General features: G+C 37.7%; 1 protein-coding gene across 5 annotated transcripts in view; it reads left to right on the forward strand.

The window, feature by feature from the left end:
* Positions 1-24,919, forward strand: part of LOC131131236 (coiled-coil domain-containing protein 73-like) — a 39,052-nt gene that overhangs the window by 502 nt on the left and 13,631 nt on the right. For 2 of the 5 annotated variants that reach the window (XM_058075733.1, XM_058075736.1), the window contains exons 2-21: positions 2,588-2,647; positions 2,745-2,885; positions 4,408-4,479; positions 5,187-5,258; positions 5,686-5,721; positions 5,861-5,935; positions 7,235-7,273; positions 8,712-8,847; positions 9,532-9,611; positions 9,886-10,011; positions 10,111-10,170; positions 10,253-10,357; positions 10,705-10,776; positions 10,904-11,011; positions 11,990-12,161; positions 12,374-13,791; positions 14,524-14,617; positions 15,488-15,624; positions 17,021-17,100; positions 17,293-17,474. In XM_058075733.1, the coding sequence (XP_057931716.1) occupies positions 2,621-2,647; positions 2,745-2,885; positions 4,408-4,479; positions 5,187-5,258; positions 5,686-5,721; positions 5,861-5,935; positions 7,235-7,273; positions 8,712-8,847; positions 9,532-9,611; positions 9,886-10,011; positions 10,111-10,170; positions 10,253-10,357; positions 10,705-10,776; positions 10,904-11,011; positions 11,990-12,161; positions 12,374-13,791; positions 14,524-14,617; positions 15,488-15,624; positions 17,021-17,100; positions 17,293-17,461 (3,219 nt within the window). In that variant the 5' untranslated portion in view covers positions 2,588-2,620 and the 3' untranslated portion in view covers positions 17,462-17,474. Of the gene's footprint in view, positions 1-344; positions 452-2,587; positions 2,648-2,744; positions 2,886-4,407; positions 4,480-5,186; positions 5,259-5,685; positions 5,722-5,860; positions 5,936-7,234; positions 7,274-8,711; positions 8,848-9,531; positions 9,612-9,885; positions 10,012-10,110; positions 10,171-10,252; positions 10,358-10,704; positions 10,777-10,903; positions 11,012-11,989; positions 12,162-12,373; positions 13,792-14,523; positions 14,618-15,487; positions 15,625-17,020; positions 17,101-17,292; positions 17,675-24,919 lie in introns of those variants that run through there. The other 3 variants (XM_058075735.1, XM_058075734.1, XM_058075737.1) reach the window with 3 other exon arrangements.

A 24,919-nucleotide genomic window follows, 5' to 3' on the forward strand; every position in this document is an offset into this window, starting at 1 on the left:
ACTTTACATTACTGTATGCCGTAACATGACGTATTTGTCGCTATCGTCGATATTGTTTACTTACAATATAACTACACCATACTATATACTACTAATTATGTATGAATTATGTATGTAACTAATAAATAATGGCTACCTTAATAAATATACTATATATTATGTTTCATGCGTGTTTCAGTCGATCGTATTTGTCTCCAACAATACACAAACTGCATAGGAATGTAATACTTTCATTGTATTTTTAATGACACAATTATTGTTTTTTTTCCTCCTCACAGCGCTTACGCTGTATGTTCGACAAATTTAATGATTAAACTCGTTTATAAATATGCCACATTTATAAATCTCGAGACATCATCGTTCAATTTAGAAAAAAAGTACCCGTATGTGTGTCGACAATGTAGACTGACAAATAGGACGAGCTGTTTTTTGTTTTAGCATCATTTTAAAGGTACGTAATTAGTATCAATGTGTATTTTACCTAGGATTCATTGAAATTAATATAATATTTGGTCCATATGTTATATAATAATGTTGTTTTGGAAAAATATTTTAATATATTTACGTCCAGGATGAGTCATGCTAGCAAACTACTCTGGTTAGCAACGGGTTAGCAAGGTTTTATGTTTTTTACTTAATTCTGAACACATTCAGTCAGTAGTTTGATCAGCAGTGTGTGTGTTTTTCTACTATTTTATAATTGATGATTAAATATATTATTGAATCATACATTACATTACAACATTCTTGCATTAGAATGCAGCCTGTTATAGATGCAGTTATGTTGACAAAAACCGAGTATTTGCCAAATATGTACAAATATGGCTGCTGCAATTCAGTCTGATATTTACCTGTTTAAAGCTTAAAAGAAAGGAAAGGGAATTATATGCGGTGTCAGAGTTCAAAAGTAAAAGTATCAGATAGCTGTAGTATGTAATATTCATAGTTTGTAGCTGAAGTGGGATTGCATATAGGAATTGTAGGGTAATGCAGTAATATATAAGCAGTAATATAACCATAAGGTTACTTGATAGAAGTGTGGCATTCTAAGAAGGCGGGTTTTAGTTTGTATTTTCATGCCTTGCATATGGTGGTTTAATATCTGCTCAAGTCAAGTCAAGTGTATTTATTTACAGCAGGTCTTAATCACAAGAGTCTCAAAGCTGGCAACAATAGACGGCATCCCCCGATCCGAACCCAATCCGGGCAAGGAAAAGCTCCCCCATTTGGAGAAAAAAGAAACCTTCAGCAATCCCACTTCCAGGATGACTATATATAAACCAAATATATACAAAGGAAAAGAAATTCAAATAACATAATAGTCTGGTTCTTAGATGAAGTGACGTCAGGAGAGTTTGATGAGTCGGCTGCAGGTTTTGGGGTGATTATCAGCCAAAGCGGGGCCCTCTTAAGAGGTGGACCATCTCAGATCAGCTGTATTATCTTGTGTTTTACTCCCTCGTCACACTCACACACATGCACATGACGATACTGTATAATAAGACCTAACTCTTAGACACACTTTTCCCTCCCATCCTCCCTTAGACTGCGGTCAAAATGTCATTTTATTATACTAGCCAATTCTAACAGGGATCATTTAATCCCCCTGACATTATTGATACCTGTGCAGGTTCAATGAGAGAAAAAAAGATCTGTTGTCTTACCACATCAGTGGTTAAAGAAGACCTCCCACTTACAGAATGCTATTTTCAGTGAGCCGGTTTGATTATATGGTTGTATGGGTCCGATTAAATAACTTAGATAATTAAAAAAGCATGCACAGAGCAATTTGTCCATTCAGTGTTATTGCATTGACCTCTATTATTGTCAATGGGATGGTTCATTTTAATGTAGATTGGTTATCAAAGTGCTCTACGAAAGTGGAAGTGGTGTAAAACAAAGAAGATTATAGTGATTAAAACATATGATGATAATTTCATGGTATATAAGAATTTACCATGAAAAATAATTGCGGTGAGGTGTTGACTGACTCGTTTAGAGGAAAACGGCCCATCATAAACAATCCTTATGTGAGAAATGAACCCGTCTTTCTCGTCTGTGTATTCTAAATATATAAAAACAAAAGAGACTGCATTGCTGCGTATGTAGTTTGTAAAAGTTAATGCTAGATGTACGCGTTTGTTTCTATGTTGCTATTTTGAAACCAATACGCCAAGGAAGGAAGTTCTTAGTGCTTAAAAGGACTAAAACATGTCAAATTACTGTATTACATGCTATCATGAATGTACATTTACTGCAAAGTCACAACATATATATATATATAAAACCTTGTTGGAGGTTTTTGGGGGTGTATTAATAGCTGTCTTTGTATACGGCATAGGAATGGCCCATTACGTGCAGTAATGAATTGTCTTTTTTTATCTGTTTTATATCTTTAGAATGCACACAAATGAGAAAGAGTCACATCAGGATTGCGGATGATGGGGGAAAATTTTAAAAGTGCAGTTTTCCTTTAAGCATACTGTTTAAGTAGAACATGATTAAACATCATATGGTGTTGTGGTCCCTGTGACCCTAATAAGGACAAAGCAGTATAGAAAATGAATGTTTGTTGCTGTGTTAACAGGGAGAGGCATAAAGCAGCATAGTGGACTTCAATATGGATTCTACAGTTCTCTCACCCATTGTAAGTAGGGACCACTGACTCATCTGTCAGCAAGCTGATAAGATACTCTGATGAGGTACTGTTTAATTAATAATATGTAATAATTATGTTCGATTAGGTCAGAGGAGCAGTGACACCACAAGAGCAAACTCTGTTAAACGCCCCTTGTCAATTAGAAAGTGGAGGAGCCATCTTACTGCAGTTGTTGGAATACAAAATGGATCTGCTTGAGGCTGTCGAGGAGCTGCACATTCGAAGGGTACAGTAGAAAATGACACATTTCTGTGCATGTATTTGGATAAAAAACTGACTTTGTTTAGCCCTAAAAAATATATTTCTGTACTGTATATTAGTGTGAATATTCCAAAGTTGAATGTATGTTTGTGTACATTTGTTGCAGAGGGTTAGAAGTGATAGTAAACAGAACAAATATGATGAGACCATTAAACAGGAAATTACCATGCAGCATTGACTTTGGAATTTGCACTGTATTTAATTCATTCATTTTCTACCGCTTTTTCCTCACGAGGGTCACGGGGGGTGCTGGAACCTATCCCAGCTGTCTTTGGGCAAGAGTCGGGTACACCCTGGACTGGTCGCCAACCAATCACAGGGCACATATAGACAAACAACACTCACATTCATACCTATGGACAATTTGGAGTCGCCAATTAACCTAGCATGTTTTTGGAATGTGGGAGGAAACCGGAGTACCCGGAGAAAACCCACGCATGCACGGGGAGAACATGCAAACTCCACACAGAGATGGCCAAGGGTGGAATTGAACCCTGGTCTCCTAGCTGTGAGGTCTGCGCGCTAACCACTCGACCGCCGTGCCACCCTGCACTGTACTTTTTAAGGAAAAAAAAACCACTTTCTACACGGTGCCCAATATTTGTGCTGGTAGTGATAACATGTCACAAACAGAAGAATAGGTTTATTTAATTTATTTATTTGTTGTTGTTTAATGTATTTATTTATTGTTTATTTAATTGGAAAAGGAAGAAAGTCTTGACTTTAAAGAACACAAACTGTCTCTTTTGGCTATTTGGACAAGAACCATCTGGGTGTGTTGAACATTACATCAGAATGGAGGTCAGAGAAGCTATTTGGCCCTTGACCAATAAGTACAAATTTCATTTGTTTGGAGAAAAGCAAAACATATAAAACATACCTCTCACCCTCAAGCAAGCTACTTCTACCTGGCAAAATATCCTCAATGCGATTATAGGTTAGAGGTGCAAAAATGGGATGTCAGCCATTTGTATCAATTTCAGTTTTATTGTTATAGTCATGTTAACCGCAGTAAGAGCCTGATCCTCCTCAGGCTGCTCCTGTCAAGGCAGCGTGGTGGGTTGTTCAGTGGGTGGAGAGGTTAAAGAGCAAGATGTCATCATTGTGTTGGTCCTGAGCATTAATGTAACAAAACAACACAACCCTTTTTGTATGAAAATGTGATTTACTTAAACTTCAAATTTAAACTTTTCTTGAAGGGACATACACATAGCAATATCAAGTACTGTACGTATATCTGGAATTTTTTGTCTTGTTTAATTTGAGTGGAGAGACTAAATAATCAATTTCTAAAAAAAATTGACCCACATGATTGCCATTTTTGCAAATTTTAGTATAGTTAAATTGGATATTTTAAATAAACTCACATAGTTAAGCACATGAGAAGTCGTTCAGATAAATTTACTTATACTTACTTATATGATGAATACGTTGTATGTTTTGAGACTCACCATGTTTTCATCCTTTTTTATAAATCTATGGTTCAGGATGCCGAAACCTGGTACGAAGATCAGATCGGTAAAGTGGTGTTAGAGAAACAGGAGCTGGAGTGGAAGAAGGTAATACTGGCCTCCAGTAGGTCTGCATCAGAGTTCAAGATATATTGTAGGCCTGTCACCATAACACATTTTTCTGGTCGATAATTGTGCTATTAATTATTGACCGATATTCGATAATTTAATCATTGTGACATGTCACAATTGAGCCACTAGATGTTAGTCAAGTGTAGTGTACCTTTGAGAGTCATACCATGTTAGCTACGAAAAGCGGAGCGTCACCACGTCACACACAATTCCTCCTAATGGTGTCAAAAGAGCTACAAACTCACAGCAACACAATAGGCGGTTAAAAACAGACAATACACTACAAATGTATAATACAGAATATTAAGAATTTACTATGTGGAAGGCTGCACTGCACACAGTGGAACTGTGGCTGTGCACTCGTGTAGCCCCGCTACTGGCACAAAGAGGCTTAATTGCTGAGAAGATGCTCATTCTTTTCCATTTAATTTCATATGGAGCTAATGCACAAAGACATATGCAGAGTGAACACTCTTATCATCCAGCCGGTGTAGCACAGAGAGACTACATGTCAATTACATGTCAATTTATTGAGGGCTCATAATTGCCGACCTGTTTTTTTTTTTTTTTTATCGTTCGATAAATTGATATATACGTTATCGTGACAGGCCTAATGATGGTATGGTGTATTATTATTATTACTTTTTCTTTTCTATGTGCTTTTGTGATCGTGACCGTGATAGGAATCCTTGCAACATCAAATCGAAACGGCTACAAACCAGCATGCGCAGTCTCTCATTGACGTCCAAAAGCAGGTACACAATCATCAGGAATGCAGTTTTCACAGTTATCCATTTTAAAGGTGATACTTTAGTTTGAAAGTCAGATGATGATGTAATTAAAGTTGCACATTGTCTCACTGATGACTTGGTGAGCATAGGGACAACAAAGAAAAGTGAAATAAGGATGCTCTCCAGCAGGAAGAGTTGGTGGTTGCTTGTTGTCATACAGTATTCCAATTAATGCTCATTTGTTTGAGTCGACAAGTAACATAATTTAGTATTATTTCATCAGCTCAGTGCTGATTTCCGAACTTTCCCTTTTGGAGTGGGTGAGAAATGCTACTTATTACAGTACAAAGTGCTTATACTGTATACTGAGAAACAAAAGCACTGATTTTCACATTCATAAATAGTACAGTTAAGCAATACCATTATGTCTTTACTGTATATTCTTCTAAAGTTACAGGCCACATTAAGACACACGGAGCAGGAGAAGGTATGAGCATCTCATTCCCACTTCATTTCCTTCCCTAAATGTTTTCATCTCATTTACTCTCGGCGAAGCACATTCTTTTTCACTGAGCTTTAGCATGTATTGCTATTTTAACACTCAGAAAAATAATGTGACATTACAGGGGAGATATCAGGCCATCGCAGAGTTAAAAGAGAAGGAGATTCGCAACTTGAAAGAAGAAATGAAGTCGCTTCAGGTACTGAAAACCTCATGCTCTCATGTGTCCATTTATCTTGTTCGCATCATCACATTTATGACTTTATTTATCTCAACCTTGCTTTAAAAAATAATGCTTTACTATAGACCTGTAAATAAAACAGAAGTTAATCCCTTGCGAAGTCAAGGGCAGGAGGTCTGAGACAATCTGGCTCCCAAAGTGTTTGTCCTCTGGCTTGACACCACAGAGGTGACAAACAGCCATCTTCACAGACCAATGCACTTTAACGACCGGCCATGTTATGTGGAGACAATCGTGGTGTTTTTTTTGATATTCTATCCGGGAGACAATAACGGCTTTGTTTGGCTAAACTGAGGCCCAGCTGTCTTAATTCTTGTGACATGGTCCAGTTGTTCCCTTTATTTTTATTTTTTCACATCCGCTGTAGTTGTCATGTCATTGAAACACTTACACTAGAATCCTCACAATCCGTGACTCTTAAAATGACAAATGTAATTGGATGCAACAGTGATGTGATTATTCCAACATTTTTGTACTTAGTTTTTGCAGTTACATTAATAACAATGAATAATCTGGATGATATGCAGTGTAATAACTCTCTAAAATCACTTTAACAAGTGTTTGCCCGCCTTCCTGATTTCTTATTTGTCACATTTAAATATTTCAGACAAACAATTCAGACGAAAAAGGTATTATTTAATTTATATTTATATTATATTATTTATAATTTATATTATATATATATTATATAATTTATATTATAATTTATAATTTATATTTATATTATATTATATTATTTATAATTTATATTTCAGACGAACAATTCAGACGAAAAATGTATTATTTAATTTATATTTATATTATATTATTTATAATTTATATTATATATATATTATATAATTTATATCATTATTTATTATTTATATTATATTATATTTTTTATCATTTATATTTCAAACAAATTTAAATAATACTCAGTGACGGAAGGTAAAACAAAAATAATCCAAATGCATGTGACCCTATGTGAAAAAGCGAAAACCACTGCTGAACAAAAAGAACATTTTTCTCAATTTTGCCACAAAACATCTTGATGATCCCCAAGACTTTTGAGAAAATACTCTGTGGTCTGATAAGACAAAAGTTATATGAATTTGAATATGAATATATGAATATGAATTTCAATTTAAAAACTAATCTAAAATCTATTTAGATACCAGTTTATATCACTATCATCACTTTTGTTTTGGCCACAATAGCCTTTGCCCATCCTGATAGAAAACTATCACATTTTTGTGAGTTTTTTTTCTTGTCTTACAGCTACTGAAGTACAACTTGGAAAAGAAAACCAACGACTTGGTGAGGAGTTTTTCCAACTTGTTCCAGTCGCTGACAGAAGAGAAGTGGGAGTGAGAAAAATTAAAAGACTGTGGGGGAACAGGAGGACCGGCTTTTAGATTGAAGAGCTCATCACCAGTAACGGATAGGGAGAGTGTGACACTTGAACTGCCATGACAGTATTAAAATATTTTATAACAGGTCCTCGCTTGGTTGAACCCTCTTCATCTACGAGTGGCACAGTCAGGGAGTTTAAGGAAGGTTGTGTATTATGATAGAAGGGAGTGAAATGAGAGAGGAGGGAGGGAATTATTGAAGAATGAGAGTGATACAGACAATCAAACTGTAATGGTAGTTTGAAGAGCTCTAAAGCTCTTTGAGGCATGGATTTTGCAGAAGCCTTCATCCCACTGAAAAATATTGGCTGTGTTAAAACCATGAGTCTCTTCACCACACTTTTATGCACTTTTATTTAAGTGTTTTCATTCATTTGCATTTCCAACTTATTGTTTCTTATTTACGGCGGTCAAGTGGTTAGCGCGCAGACCTCACAGCTAGGAGACCAGGGTTCAATTCCACCCTCGGCCATCTCCGTGTGGAGTTTGCATGTTCTCCCCGTGCATGCGTGGGTTTTCTCCGGGTACTCCGGTTTCCTCCCAAAAACATGCTAGGCTAATTGGCGACTCCAAATTGTCCATAGGTATGAATGTGAGTGTGAATGGTTGTTTGTCTATATGTGCCCTGTGATTGGCTGGCGACCAGTCCAGGGTGTACCCCGCCGACCAGTCCAGGGTGTACCCCGCCTCTCGCCCAAAGACAGCTGGGATAGGCTCCAGCACGCCTGCGACCCTTGTGAGGAGAAGCAGTAGAAAATGAATGAATGAATTCAGTTGTTAACCCTGGTGGTGTAATGGTACAGCTGCTACAGCAGTCAAACATCGACATTTTTAAATCTCATTATTTTTAAAAATTTTTTTTGCTAAGAGTCTTTTGTAGAGCTGCACGGCCGAGTGGTTAGCGTGCAGGCCACACAGCTAGGAGACTCGAGTTTGATTCCACTCTCGGCCATCTCTGTGTGGAGTTTGCATGTTCTCCATGTTCTCCATGCGTGGGTTTTCTCCGGGTACTCCGGTTTCCTCCCAAAAACATGCTAGGTTAATTGGCGACTCCAAATTGTCCATAAGTATGAATGTGAGTGTGATTGGTTGTTTGTCTATATGTGCCCTGTGATTGGCTGGCGACCAGTCCAGGGTGTACCCCGCCAACCAGTCCAGGGTGTACCCCGCCTCTCGCCCAAAGAGAGCTGGGATAGGCTCCAGCACCCCCCGCAACCCTCGTGAGGAAAAGCGGTAGAAAATGAATAAATGAATGTTTCTTATTTACAGTTTTACTATGACAGCTGGATTTCTGAACTTTTTCACTGCATTCATATTGTTTGTTTATGTCTTTATATCCACAGGAGCAGAAGATTGCTTTGCAGATTCGGTCAAAAGATAGTCACTTGAACCAGATGAAAGAGGTGGAGAAACATTTCAAAGCTCTATCAACGCAGTGTATTACAATTAAGAAGGCCTATGAGAAACTGGAGCAAAATGGTAATTGATGGCATGGCTTCATGTTATGTAGGTGGAGTTTTTATATTTTTTACTTCTTGCAATTAAATTGTGATTACATTGGACGGGAAAAACTGCATCGACACCATGATATATACATAGAATGAAATATGAGCTGCAGAATATTTCCATTATGAGAGACATAATTATGTTGGTTTTTATAAAGACTACTTGTACAGTACGTATGGTATGTGTGTATGTGGTATGTTTGTCCCTGTATGAGTGCAACAATGTCTTAGCAATCAATGTCTCATACTGTATTTTTTAAAGTTAACTAATTGTTACAGTATGTCCCCAATTGTAAAATATATGCATATGCATATTGGTGAAATATTGGTAAATGCCCTACTGTTAAATTAGTATAGCGCACGTTATTGTCAGCTGAGACAATGTAAGTAGGAGTTGATGTGGTGCCAGCCACAGATACAGGAATATTGCAAATCCCAAATTATGTACAATTACAATGCTGTGCTATATGCATTGCGGTCATCTATAACCCATACATTTGTTATGACTGATGAGCACAATTAGAATGTCTATCTTCAAAAGAGGGACTGCATAGTGTTGTCTATTTTCAGTTAGTAACTTTTAAAGAGTACTGAACACTATAATTTTGTTAATGGAAGCAAAATTTTGTTATGTTATGTTTTCCTGTTTTTCTTACAGTTGATGAGGCTATGAGAATAAATAAGAAACTGGCAGCTTCAAATGAAAAACATGAAGTGACAATTGAGGCACTAAAAAAGGTATTTGAGGATATTTATGAGAGAGCTTAACCCACATATTCACAAGAAAAATAAGTAAACAACAACTGTATATTAATAAATAAGTACTATTATGCAAATGTGAATTGTGCCCAAAGGCAGCAAGCACAATATGCAGCATATATACATGTATCAGTTAATACTACATATATATGCGGTTGTGCTGGACCATTTTAATCATAAATTAAATGTTTCCCTAAACTGTATGACAGCAATTGTTATCAATTTCTAAGAGGGCATGTTAAATGTTTCTCAGGAGCTAGAGGAGGTCAACAGCAAGTTGATCAAGGCAAAGTTGTCATCAGTCCAACATGACAAGGCCCACAGGCCACCGACACACACAGAACAGCATCTACAGCAGCTGCGCCACTCGCTGAGCATGGTAAGTGGCTAGTTGAATTAGTACATCATTGTTTTGTGACGCATTTAAGTGTGAGTAAAGTATGATGCTTTGCTGGGATTTGACTGTTTTTTTGTTGAGGAAAATGAAATGAACAAGAGGCTAAGGGATGAGTATGCAGCAGTACGGTCCGAGAAACAAGTGAGTGACATAATTTAAAAACGATATTATCACACAGCTTTACTCGACTTACAGTGGTGAATTTATATGCGTTACTGTACAGGAGGTGATGACGTCAATGCAGCACACTCAGCAGCTCTTGATGTGCCAGACACAGACTGTGAGCAGACTAGAACTGCAGCTGCAGACACAAGAAGAGCAGTACAAGGTCAGAACTTGCGCTGCAATTTTTACCACCATATTGTTCCGTATGCGTTTAATAATTTTATAAATAATGTCCTGCTCTTGAAGTTGAATTTAAATCCAAACCAATCTTTCATATTGAATGATTACAAGGTAATAAAAACAAAATATTTTCCTCTCTCTTTTTTTCCCTCACTTTTACTTATTTATTCATGTATCATTGGTGATAAAAAATCAGTGTTAAATGGCATATAGCCTAACGGTCTTAGCTTTCAGTTTACTGTTCAAGATCCTATTGTTTGTTTTTTGTTATATGAACTCATTAAAAATGTGTATTGAATAAAAATGCGATTGGTGATTGATTTTATGCAGGCATTCAAGATGGAACATCAAGTAATGCTAGAGAAATGCAAGGAAATGGAAGACAAGGTCGCCCGACTGATGGTGAGTTCATCTAAGAACATATAAAGTAGCACAATACTGCTGTTTTGTGTATCATGTAACCTAAAATACAATCACTTCAATGTTTAGTTCTCTTAAAATACAAAATCTGATTCTGTTTCACATGTAGCATGAGCAGCAAGATTTCCGAGCACTGAAAGAAGCACACGATGACCTTCAACAGAAACACACTGAACTGTCTGCCCAAGTCAAAATGCAAGTTCAGAATATACATGAGGTATGCATGAGGTATATTGGAATATCATTTTATTGAGACATTAAAGAAACTCAAGAAGCAACTGAATGGAACACCATTTTGGTAGTACACCAACATACAAAACATACATTCATTCATTTTCTACCGCTTGTCCTCAAGAGGGTTGCGGGGGTGCTGGAGCCTATCCCAGCTGTCTTCGGGCGAGAAGCGGGGTACACCCTGGACTGGTCGCCTGCCAATCACAGGGCACATATAGACAAACAACCATTCACACTCACATTCATACCTATGGACAATTTGGAGTCGCCAATTAACCTAGCATGTTTTTGGAATGTGGGAGGAAACCGGAGTACCCGTAGAAAACCCACGCATGCACGGGGAAAAACATGCAAACTCCACACAGAGATGGCCGAGGATGGAATTGAACTCAGGTCTCCTAGCTGTGAGGCTTGCTCGCTAACCACTTATCAGCCTCCAAATTATTTCACTTTTTTTGTGGCCATGTTGCAGGCCTAATCCAGAGTACAATTCAAAGCTGTATTACACCCAATCACTGATGATTGGTTGATTGATTACAATCAGTGATGAGGAAACTACCTTATTTACAAATTGTATAAACCTTTCTCTGAGACTACCTACTATATCCTGCTCATAAATACATCAAATACATCATTGACATCTCATAAACCCACCACACATAACATTTAGCAACTACACTAAATTTACAGTTCCATATTTATCGCTTATCGGTCACGTCAACTGTCTTGTGATTAGACAGTTAAATATTTATATGGTTTTACATTGTATTGACATATTGTGTCTCTTGCCAAACTGAATTTAAAATCAATTTTAAAAATAACATATAAAACATGTTCACTTTATGTGTACCATTTTTCAGACAACACATAAAAGAGTATTGTTGAATCGTAAGCATGTGGATGTTGGTTTTTCTCGACACACATGAGTGATTACCCTCAAAAGCCTCTGTCTTTTACTCAGATATTCCCCACTGAAGCAGAGGAAACCAGAGAGAGACCTCCTGATGAACTCCAACCCAGCGCCATGCAGCATGTCTTTGGCAGCCAGCAGAACTCAGCTGTTTCTCCGAAAAAGATTCTGGACTGTCTGGAAGATACAACAACTATGAACAAATTGGATGGCGAAACAGAAGGTCAGCCAATATAATATAAACAAGAAGATGAATATGCTTTATTACTTGTTCTCTTTTAAGGATTTAGTGTAGTGTTTTCCTCAGGATGTTCAAACAATCCATTAACACATAACATACAGAAACACTAGTCCTTATATTATACAGACTTTTGTCATCTTGGATCAGTACACTTAAACCATAACCTGAAGTCTTAATCTTGTGTCCTTGTACAGGATTCAAAGCCCCAAATCCCCATGTGAATTCCCAAACTCAGCTACAAGCTCAATGTGAGAAGTTATTTTCCATTCAGTCAAACAAAAAGCCTCTGGGACTCTCTGAAAAAACAAATTGTGACGACAACCTGTTGGATAAAAACAGAAACTACAACAGAAGTGAGAGGATGTCTAATCAAGTGTCAAACCCGACTTGTACTACTTTCCCTCAGTCTGGCTATGAGTTGGACAACAGTGAAACCATCAGTGAAAGCTCAGTCATTGGAACAAACAAATCAAACTCTGCCTGCATGTCAAACAATGACTTTCTAAATAAAGACAGAACTTTTGAGGATGGGGGTGCAAACATGATCAGAGCAGACTATTGTGGCATAGATAAGGCAAATACGGAAAGCAACAACACAAAGGAAATGGAAAGGAATACAAATCAGGACATGAACACTGAAGACGTCCTAGAAAATGTATATGCTGGAGAGCTGAGAGAAATTCCCAATTCCCAAACATCAGAGTGCTGTGGAAAGGGTGAACACGAGTCCAAAACAGAAACAACAGAGTTTGCAGATGGAGGGATAGAGAAAGGAAAGACAGAAACACCGATAGAGGCCCAGATCATCCATGATAAATTGAGCAACACTCAATCAGACATTGACTTCATGGAGAAAATAGTGGATGTCTGTGATGCAACCTGCAATCAGAAGGACATAGAGAAGGTTGCATGTAATATTCCCATGAACACAAACAAAGGGCAGTTGCTTCAAGATATTAGCAGTCCCACAGACCAAAGTATAACTAATGGCTGTATTACAGTCTTGCATGACTTGTGTCAAACCAATGAAGCCTCCATCAAGTTGTCACCAACTGCAGATCATGAAGTGGAAGACAAAACCCGAGAGGACAGGATGGATGAAACAACAGCTAAACTTTCTAAAACCCTGAGTCAGTCGCTTGACTCACTGACGATTCCGCCATTGACAGAACATGATAATATTACCAGTGATATAACTCTCACAGATAACATGAACGGTACAGATACTAATGATAAGTTTGGGAAAACCAAGGATGACACCAAAAATGTGTCCCACAATCAGAGTACCATCGAGCAGGCAAATAGACTGATGGATACCTCTCACCTGGAAACGGTCAGTTCTGACACGGATTTGAAAATGTCCAACCAAGATAATACCATGGATTCAAAGACCCCTGAAAGTGTTTTATTAGGGTCAATACAGTTGCAAGATGGCAACGATGAATCAACTGAGATTGAAGCCTCCAAATGCCCCAAGTTGGCTGTGAAAGAAACCCTTGGCGATGTGATGGAATTGTCTCTACCCAAGACTTACACGGACTGCAGTGGTGCTATCAAAGAGACGGTTTTATATACAGCTACCACCAATTCCATCTTGCATCCAAATGTTCAGGTATTTTTGCACTTTAGTGCACTTTAGTTCAGTGTATAAACAAAACAATGCACAACGATGAGTGAATTCTAGAAACAATACAAGCAGTTGATGTTTGCTAAATACAAGGATGAAGAGACTTGAACCAGTCATGATGTGCTATATATATCACTATATTGACACTTACTATGGTACACATAATGTCATTGTATGGTCATATCACCTCGTACTTCGGTACGAGGTACATTATAAAAATATACATAAATAAATAAATAAATAAAACCTTAAACTGTATTATGGAAAGCAGGAAGTGAACAAATGAAACAGTTACTGGTTGTAAAAGTAAACTGTATTATGGAAAAGCAGGAAGTGAACAAATGAAACAGTTACTGATTGTAAAAGTAAACTGTATTATGGAAAGCAGGAAGTGAACAAATGAAACAGTTACTGATTGTAAAAGTAAACTGTATTATGGAAAGCAGGAAGTGAACAAATGTAACAGTTACTGATTGTAAAAGTACCAGATGGAGGGGTAGGATTTAATAAGCTTTGCTTCTTCCTACTCCTTTTGGACATGTGGAACTGTGAACTGATTATGTGATGCATTCAATTGTAATCTGATGCATGTTCAAATGAAATTAAACCATTACCATATAATGAATTATTTAAGATGCTTGAACTTTAAATTGCTGGAAACACTATGGGGTGTCAAAACGTATGTTGCAAGTTTAATTTTTCACTGTATGTTTTCAGAACTTCCCTGTGCATGAGAAAAATGCATTTGGTCCTGTTGGGCTAGTCACTGAGTCTCCATGCACAACGTTCTTTAAAAGCCAGCACAGTAAAGGTATGTTGACTGACTTGAATTTAACTTACCTGAAAAAGCATTTGACTGGTATTGAGTATTGACTAGTACAGAGGTATAGTATAGCACTGTTGTTGTGTACAAAACTTTGGGATCTATTTTAAATGTATAAACACATTTTCATGCGATTCAAAACCAATCAAATTACTTTAATGAATGATCTTGAGTGGTTAGCGCGCAGACCTCACAGCGAGGAGACCAGGGTTTAATTCCACACTCGGCCATCTCTGTGTGGAGTTTGCATGTTCTCCCTGTGCATGCGTGGGTTTTCTCCAGGTACTCCGGTTTCCTCCCACATTCCAAAAACATGCTAGGTTAATTGGCGACTCCAAATTGTCCATAGGTATGAATGTGAGTGTGAATGGTTGTTTGTCTATATGTGCCCTGTGATTGGCTGGCGACCAGTCCAGGGTGTACCCCGCCTCTCGCCCAAAGACAGCTGGGATAGGCTCCAACACCCCCGCGTGGCCCTCATGAGGAAAAGCGGTAGAAAATGAATGAATGAATGATCTTATTGTACCTATTATCAGCAACTATTATCTGCCTGTCATCTGGGATAGGCTCCGGCTCACCTATGACCCTAATGATGACAAAGAAATACTTCTTAAATTTTTCTACATGTCGGCCGATTAGCAGCCATACTAGGAGACTAATGAAGAAGACTGACAGTTGCGGATAACAAGCCTCCTTGCAAAAATGTAGATCATTTGCATGAAAATGTGTTTTTCTTTAAAAAAAAACATACATTTGCAAGTTGATCAAAACTTTTGAGGTTATCAGGGTACTGTATGTCATACCATAAGTCATTGTTACAACCTTGCTTTTGTCGCCTTCTCACCTCATTTTTCTCAGTACCCTTAGTGACTACCAGAGCGGCCGACTTGTTTAATGCTTCCGGTGTTTCTGGATCCACAACATTTGCCGGGAGACCCCAGCAGGGAGAGCAGAGCGTTGTCGGGGAGCGCTCCAGAGAGACATCAACAGCAGATGTAAGTTACAAAAGTGTAAAGGAACAAAAGCGCATAGACCTCACAGCTGGGACCCAGGGTTCAATTCCACCCTTTGTAGTCTGCATGTTCTCTGTGGGTTATCTCCTGGTCCTCCGGTTTCCTCCCACATTCCAAAAACATGCTAGGTTAATTGGCGACTCCAAATTGTCCATAGGTATGAATGTGAGTGTGAATGGTTGTTTGTCTATATGTGCCCTGTGATTGGCTGGCGACCAGTCCAGGGTGTACCCCGCCTCTCACCCGAAGACAGCTGGGATAGGCTCCAGCACCCCCGCGACCCTCGTGAGGATAAGCGGTAGAAAATGAATTAATGAATGAACTGTAAAATGTTCCCAGTGAAGCCAAAAGCTGTTTTTCTCAGAGTCATAATTAGGGATCGACCGATATGTTTTTTTTCCGGCCGATGCCAATACCGATTTTTTTCCATCACTCTGAGCCGATGGCCGATTTTGCTTGGGCCGATATTTGTGGCCGATACTGCTTTTGCTCCCTCAATTTATATGAAAAAATTACAATGATAACAAATATTACAGGTCTCAAGTTTTAAATCATGCGGCAGAAAAATATAGCGGCGAACCCACGCACGTATCGGCCGATACCGATTCAAGTAAAAAACTCAAATATCGGCCCGATATATCGGCCGGCCGATGTATCAGTCGATCCTTAGTCATAATCATATCCAATGAGTCCAAAGAGCTCCAAATATGTATCAAAACTCACAGTAGATCTGGTCAATGAATAACAGCAGAAAGTATACATATGTATATTCAATGAAATATAGATAACATTTTCAAGCAGGTGTTATGAATATGAAGCTGATATGCCAATGTTGAACTGAGACATTCCGGAGACAGTAGAAATAATGAGCTGTGCAAGAACGTCTACCAATTGTGCTTGAGTATCTTTCCTCTCTGACTCACCTACTCCTCTTTGTCAGTCTTCTCGAGCTCTTACTTCATCATCTGTCTCTTATTGGCTCACTGACATTTCCTCCTATAACTCCTGTATTTTCTTATTCTGGGTCGGCCTGTTTCACATACTCCCATTGTTTCTTTTGTCACCATCACTGCAAACTGTCACTCTGTAGTCTATATGATCCATGTGCCGGCTATTAAAGGAGATATACTGCAACAATTTCCAAGTGTAAAGGAAAAAACGATCTGATAATGTAACACATAGCTTGTTGAATTATTTGTTGAGAATACTGGGAACTTCTCACAGATTGAATTTTTTTCTTTGAGCTGGTTATTGTCTGCCTTGTCTTTGTTTATCGCTTCCTCAAGAGGCCTAAAGGAGGTCGAAAAATGTCCAGTTGAAAAATTTAGACTACTGTTTTACACCACATGGAGGTTTACTATTTTATTATTTTGTGTAGGAGAGCAGAATTTCCAAGTCCGTCCCATCTTGCCCAGTATCCAGTTTGTCCAGCACATTCCCTTGGCAGCTTCCTTCTGGGTATGTCTTCTCAACACATATTAACGCAATCCACATGTTGGCCACTTGACTATTCCATTGGCAAACCACTTACTTGAAATTAACCATAGTCACTATTGTAAATATACCACTATTGATATTATTGACAACACTGCCACATTTTAATGATGGAATTATTAAGTCTTACTTTAATGTTTTGTTTCCTCGTTTCAGGTGTAGTAGGCCTCCTGCGTCCAGTGTGAGTCCACGGTCCCAGAATACTTTTGAACCTTTGTGCTCTCAGGAAGTGCAGAATTCGATTCGATCCCAGATATCGAAAATCGAACAGTTCCTCAAAACTGAAAGACTCCACCTGTCCAAACGACGGCGTACGGACAGCTAAACCACCAAAACAAGTTTGTATTGCATGTTTAAATGTTCGGACTGTTGTTTGCACCAGTTACACATCATTTGGTAAATTATACACACTTCAGGATTTTCATTACAAAATATGAAGGTAAATGTTACTGTTTTTGAATACTGATATTAATAATACTGTTGTTTCCATACCTATTGTTAGCATATACACATTTGAAGCGTGTACTGTTTAATCTTTTCAGTGAATCTTCATAAAATTCCAATTTAGGATAAACTGATGTAGTTATGTTTTTGTTTTGGAAAGAAAAAACAACACAGATATCCTTTTATTTGAAGGGACATTATTCCACACAAACTGGCCAAATGAATAAACAGCAAAGGCCAAGCTCTGTTGCCAGTTGTAACACAGTTAATAGTTAATTAACATTCAGTTTTAATGACCAATTGCGGTGGCGTGTCTCAGAGGAGCTTTAACCGGTGACACCTTTACACCGAGCCTTGTTGTCGCTGTTGCTGCAATTACAACACGACTGGACAGAAACAAACCATTAACTATTTAACATGAATTAAGACTAATTAGTACGACCTTGCTCATTGTGATTAACAAACATCAATTAGCAGACATTAAGTTCAATTAAAACATTGTAATTAGCCACTCATTAATTTTATGTACCCCTCGAGAGAAGAACATATGGGTGTTTCCAAGCATGAACCAGCTCACCACAGACAATTGGCTTCTAATTATGGGCTACTTGCGTTCAATATGCCTTGTGTAGATACTGCTCAATGTGAAAAGGCTGCAGACCTATGGACCAAATATAAAGAAGGTTAAATGAGCACATACTAATAATAATAATAATCAAGGTGTCAGTAGTCATGCTAGGGTCAGCTGAACTAAATGTTTTATTTTTTTAATTAGTTTTGTGTTTTATTGATTTTCTTGGCTTGGACCTTTTTCTGTGAAGTTTATTTTTGAGTAAATTTTACTGAATATACCGACATATCTATTATAATAGATATATATATATATTATATATTATATTATAATAACGTATTTTCTGGACTATAAGTCGCTCTGGAGTGTAAGTCGCATAATTAGGTAGAAAAAACATACATAAGTCGCACTGGAGTCACATTTTTTGTGGGTAATTTATTTTACAAACTACCGTATTTTCTGGACTATAAGTCACTCCAGAGTATAAGTTGTACAGGGCCAAAAATGCATAATTTGGTAGGAAAAAACATACATAAGTTGCACTGGAGTCACATTTTTTGCGGGTAATTTATTTTACAAACTATTGTATTTGCTGGGCTATAAGTCGCTCCGGAGTATAAGTCGCACAAGACCAAAAATGCATAATTCGGTAGAAAAAAACATACATAAGTAGTACTGGAGTATAAGTCGCATTTTTTGCGGGTAATTTATTTTACAAACTACCGTATTTTCTGGACTATAAGTCGCTCCAAAGTATAAGTCGTACGAGGCCATAAAATGCATAATTCGGTAGAAAAAAACATACATAAGTTGCACTGGAGTCACATTTTTTGCGGGTAATTTATTTTACAAAATAACGTATTTTCTGGACTATAAGTCGCTCCGAAGTATAAGTCGTACAAGGCCAAAAATGCATAATTCGGTAGAAAAAAACATACATAAGTCGCACTGGAGTCACATTTTTTGTGGGCAATTTATTTTACAAACTACCATATTTTCTGGACTATAAGTCACTCTGTAGTATAAGTCGCACAAGGCCAAAAATGCATAATTCGGTAGAAAAAAACATACATAAGTCGTACTGGAGTATAAGTCGCATTTTTTGCGGGTAATTTATTTTACAAACTACTGTATTTTCTGGACTATAAGTCGCTCCGAAGTATAAGTCGCACAAGACCAAAAATGCATAATTAGGTTGAAAAAAAACATACATAAGTCGCACTGGAGTATAAGTTGCATTTTCTGCGGGTAATTTATTTTCCAAACTACTTGACCAAAACAGACATTACGTCCTCTTGGAAGGCAAGTTCGAACAATAAAAGAATAGAGAATAAGCTGAATAGGTGTAAGATATGCTAACACAATGGTCATTCAGCTACATGAAAAATAAACATGAACAGAAAAGGTGTCCAGTGTTTATGTAACATAAACAGTTTATCATTATAAGTCGCAGGAACAGCAAACCTATGAAAAAAGTGCTACTTATAGTCCGGAAAATACGGTAATTTTTTATTATATTCTTCTCAGAATTTTCAAAACAAAACAATCAGTATGTGCTTCAAAATAGCTATTAAAAAGCCACCCAGGCAGTCAAGCCAAGCATAATTGCCTAATTTCTAATTATCATATTATCACTGGGGTTTTTGAATGCATGAAAAATGTAATCCGTTGTCTTGTATTGTTGCTCTTACTTATGTTTGTTTGCGGAACTTTGTGTCTGCCAAGTCTATTTGCTGCCAGATCCAAAGTTGCTCCTTTCGAGACTCATTCTGCTCGCTCATTAAAATTAATGATGCATATTTTGATGGTTAGCACAAGGTCTCCGCATGGTCCATTTTTACACTTACTGCTAATGAATACATCTGAATGTTAATGCACTCATAAAGACATCTGGTGCATTTTAGTGGTGATGCCCACCACTGCTGACCCTTATCTTAATTAGGTGCAAGGGAGGGGTTGAGTGTACGGTGGGGGAGGTGAGGAATGTTAAGGAGTATATATTTTCCCACATGCAAACACATAAAGTTTGGTTTCATCTCACATCAAAATTTTGTCTTTTCTCACACACACACACACAAACACACACACCGCTTGGATTATGCAGTGGTGATACTTTGAAACAGTCAATTACCCCCTAGCTGGGGAGGATACCTGCTATTAATTGCTGCCCAGTGTTTATATGAAGAGTAAATAAGGTTACTGCTGACATTCACATTCCATCACTGTGTCCCCCCAACACACACTTGGCTTTGAGAGTGTGTGTATATTTGTACAAATGGCCTTTTGTGTTGCAATGCTCCAGTGACATGTGAATTGGTCCACAACAAAAAAGCTGAATAAAAATAATCAATGACAAATATGATTGAAACTCTAAGAACAGTATTAATGTGACAATAGGTCTATTATTGTCATTGTTTGTGGTGATGCACTGCGTCATCATGAGGTGTTGTCATGTGTTATTGACCTTGCTAACTACAGAGAAAACATTAGTAACAGCTAGCGCTGTCACAAGATCCCACATGTCCAAAAGGAGTAGGAAGAAACAAAGCTTATTAAATCCCCCCTCTGTTTCTATTGCAAGTGGTGATGTGCCAGATGTTTAAAAAAAAAGGTAAAATTGAAGAAAATAATGTAATTTCAGGATTATACAAAAAGGCCTGTTTCAGGGACCACAACATTGGTCATTGGTGTTCCAAGTTTTGGAGTACTTACTATCTCCTCTATCTGCACACTGTGGTACTGTACATCAGTTGAACAGCAATGTACTGTAGAAAGTCATTTGTTACTACAGAAATATATATCCTAGTTAGAGCATACAACATCTGTTTACGACATATGTTTTCTTTACCATTGTTAGAGCCCTCTAGACAAAATGAGAGTAAATGAGCCGTTGTATAAATGTATTCTTCCCCTTGGGGACCTGCGTGAAGAACTAACAGGAAGTGATGTTGAGGGTTCAGAGTTGAGTTTGAGCTTTGAGTAGGTAATGGCTGCAATGGTACCCCGAGTTGTAATGGTAATAGTAATGGTTTTATTTCATTTGAACATGCATCAGATTACAATTGAATGCATCACATAATCAGTTCACAGTTCCACATGTCTTAAAGGAGTAGGAAGAAGCAAAGCTTATTAAATCCTACCCCTCCATCTGGTACTTTTACAATCAGTAACTGTTACATTTGTTCACTTCCTGCTTTCCTAATGTGGAAATAATATTTTTGTATTTTTTTGTCATGTACCGAAGTAGGAGGTGATATGACCATCCAATGACATAATGTGTACCATAGTAAGTGTCAATATAGTGATATATATAGAACATCAAGACTGGTTCAAGACTCTTCATCCTTGTATTTAGCAAACATCAACTGCTTGTATTGTTTCTTGAATTGGCTCATCGTTGTGCATTGTTTGAGGGTCTTACTCAATCCATTCCATAGTTTGATTCCACATACTGAAATGCTATGGCTTTTTAACGTAGTCCTAGCATATAAGTGTTTCAAATGTAGTTCTTCCCTGAGATCATATTTCTCCTCTCTTGTAGAGAAGTATTGGATGACATTTTTAGCTAATTGGTTATTTTTAGCCTTATGCATTATTTTAGCTGTTTGAAGATGAACTATATCAGCAAGTTGAAGTATTTGTGATTTTAGAAATAAGGAGTTAGTATGTTCTCTGTAGGCGGCATTATGAATTATCCTTACTGACCTTTTTTGCAGTACATTTAGCGAGTGAAGATTGCTTTTATAGTTATTACCCCATATTTCCCCATGTTGTGAGATAATTCAAACTTGCAATACAAGCTTGTTGTTCTGGCTATTTAGCCTGGTCCTTTTGAGTCTAGCTAGACCAGTGTAGAATGCCACATTTCATCAATCACATATTGTATGTTTAACTATACTTGTTAACACACATTAAATAGTCTATAGCCATAGCTAAGCGTTATCTTTACAAAGGCACAAGACAGATGTTATTATGTTGTGCGGGTGGACCTAATATTGTGACCCAATGAGTGTAAACACATTACGTACAACTGACTTAATGGTGAGGTTCTAACTTAGATAGAACTCGTCATAACCCTTAACTCACACATACATAGCACTGTACAGTAAGAGGAGGGTTTGTCTTCAGCTCTGATTTACTGAAGCGTTTTATTGAAATTCTGTACATGAGAAGGGAGTAAAACAGTATATTTGTCAATCCTCCAGTTAAATGGGCCTCTGCACTAAACATTGTTGAATATACCAGGGTTATAGGGGCATGTTTTGTCATATTATACCTCTTGCCGCAAAAGCCATCACTGTAAATCAGGTGGGGAAGTCGTATTAAATGGAGCAGTAGATGGAGTGCAATCCTGGCACTCTGAGCGTACTCGGGAGTCTTAAATTGAAGTATTGCAGCTGCTCTGTTAGCCCTGTAAAAATACTCGGAATTAGGAGATTATAGCGGAGGGAGTGTTGAATTATTTTATATCTTTTGTTGCCTTCTTATTCTTACACTGAAAAAAACTGACTTATTGGTGTTGTAAAATATGTTAAAGTGGCTTTAGTAATTAGTATTAGATGTAAATCTATCAAAATATCATCTAATCATCTATTAACCCATACAATATAATAAACTAACTATCATGGTTGTAGAAACAATAAACATGTACTTTACTGTTTAATATAGGAAATTGAAAGAAACAATCACTGCCGGTAGTGATCACACAAAATACTACAATTTATAAGCAAGATGAATCATTATTTTATAAAAAAAAAAAAAAAAAAATTAAGCGTTCAATTCCACCCTTGGCCATCTCTGTGTGGAGTTTGCATGTTCTCCCCGTGGGTTTTCTCTGGGTACTCCGGTTTCCTCCCACATTCCAAAAACATGCTAGGTTAATTGGCGACTCCAAATTGTCCATAGGTATGAATGTGAGTGTGAATGGTTGTTTGTCTATATGTGCCCTGTGATTGGCTGGCGACCAGTCCAGGGTCTCGCCTTTCGCCTCTCGCCCACAGACAGCTGGGATAGGCTCCAGCAGCCCCCACAACCCTCGTGATGAAAAAAAGCGGTAGAAAATTAATTAATGAAAAAAATTAATCCAATTAATGGTATGATGGAAATATCACACAGCTCAGTTAATGCCAATTTAATGCCTTGACTGAAACAAACAGAGCAATTTTTGTTCTCACCTTTGAGTTATCAATGCATATCAATGTTTGTCTGTGGTATCTATCTTTGTAATTTTTACTGCAGCGAACCTTCACAATGCTGATAAATAGCAGGCTTCCCCATTCCTTAGCAGGGATCAACATGATTCAGTGCACGGCTGGGCTCGCTGAGAGTGTTGTCCTGAGCGGTGAATCATCCGTGTTCTACACAGATACACATACATCTATGCTATCACACTCCTCTCGTCTTTCACCCTTGTGGAGAGAGCAGAGTAGAGAAGATAATCTCCTAAATTATAACCTCCTGTCAAAGGTTAGGAGAGGTTAAAGTTGGCTCTTTGCATTAGTTTGTAGGCTCCAAAATAAGACCAGCCAACTATCATTTTTGGAGCCGTTTTTCTATCACTTATGATTTGACTCATTGATGCCCACATCTCATAGATGAAATAAAAAACTATGTCATAGACAAAATGGATAGATTGAAAGCTCTGCATTCAAGTTGAAATTACACAAGATTTTACTGACGTCATTTTTCCATTTGAATTACCAAAATTTCTGGTGTATAAAATTAGATTAGATTCAACTTTATTGTTATTGCTCATGTCACTGGTACAGGGCAACAAAATACAGTTAGCATCCAACCACAAGTGCAAATTTATAAATACCTTATTAGTAAATAAATGAAGAAATATAATAGAGCTGTAAATGGACAGATGTATGTGCAAACTATAACAGGCTATGACTATGATACAGTGTGGATATATACAGGGATATAAATTACACTATAGTATGGCTATTGCAGATTATACCGATTATAAACAGTATGGGTGTATATATGACGCACCCACTAAATTTAGAGCGAAAATCAGATTTTGACATATATATAATCTGCATTAGACGATAAGCTACACGTGTCCACGTCATAAAATGGCATAATATGGCGAGCACAAGTTCATGACGACCAGGTAGCCAATCATGACCTATGAGAATACTCACAACAAACTTATCAAATCGCAGGATCATTACTCAATATAAGAGTTAGACTCACTGTGTCATCTGAGAAAAAACACTAAGATTATCACACAGCAACTTAACACTCAAAAGGTATGTAAGAAATATACAAGTACCAATACGAGTTTAGAATAAAAAAACTATTTGACCGGCTTCCCATCATGCGTTTCTGCCAAGCAAATCATTTCATTGGCAAAGTGTGCTGGAGATGCAAAGTTTAATTCCATTGCCTCTGTCAACTAGAGGGAGCCTACCTCTGGGCAAACCTGAATGGTTATTTGTCTATGTATGCCCTGCCCCTGGGTGTACCCCGCCTCTCGTCCGAAGTCAGCCGGGATAGGCTCCAGCAGACCCTAATGAGAATATTCATTCATTTTCTACCACTCACGAGGGTTGCCAGCCAATCACAGGGCACACATAGACAAACAACCATTCACACTCACATTCATACCTATGGACAATTTGGACTCGCCAATTAACCTAGCATGTTTTTGGAATGTGGGAGGAAACTGGATTACCCGGAGAAAACCTACACACCCATGTCTCCCAGCTGTGAGGTCTGCGCGCTAACCACTTGACCGCCGTGCAGCCATAACATAAATAA

This window comes from Doryrhamphus excisus, chromosome 6 (genome assembly GCF_030265055.1).
Source record: "Doryrhamphus excisus isolate RoL2022-K1 chromosome 6, RoL_Dexc_1.0, whole genome shotgun sequence".
Lineage (NCBI taxonomy): Eukaryota > Metazoa > Chordata > Actinopteri > Syngnathiformes > Syngnathidae > Doryrhamphus > Doryrhamphus excisus.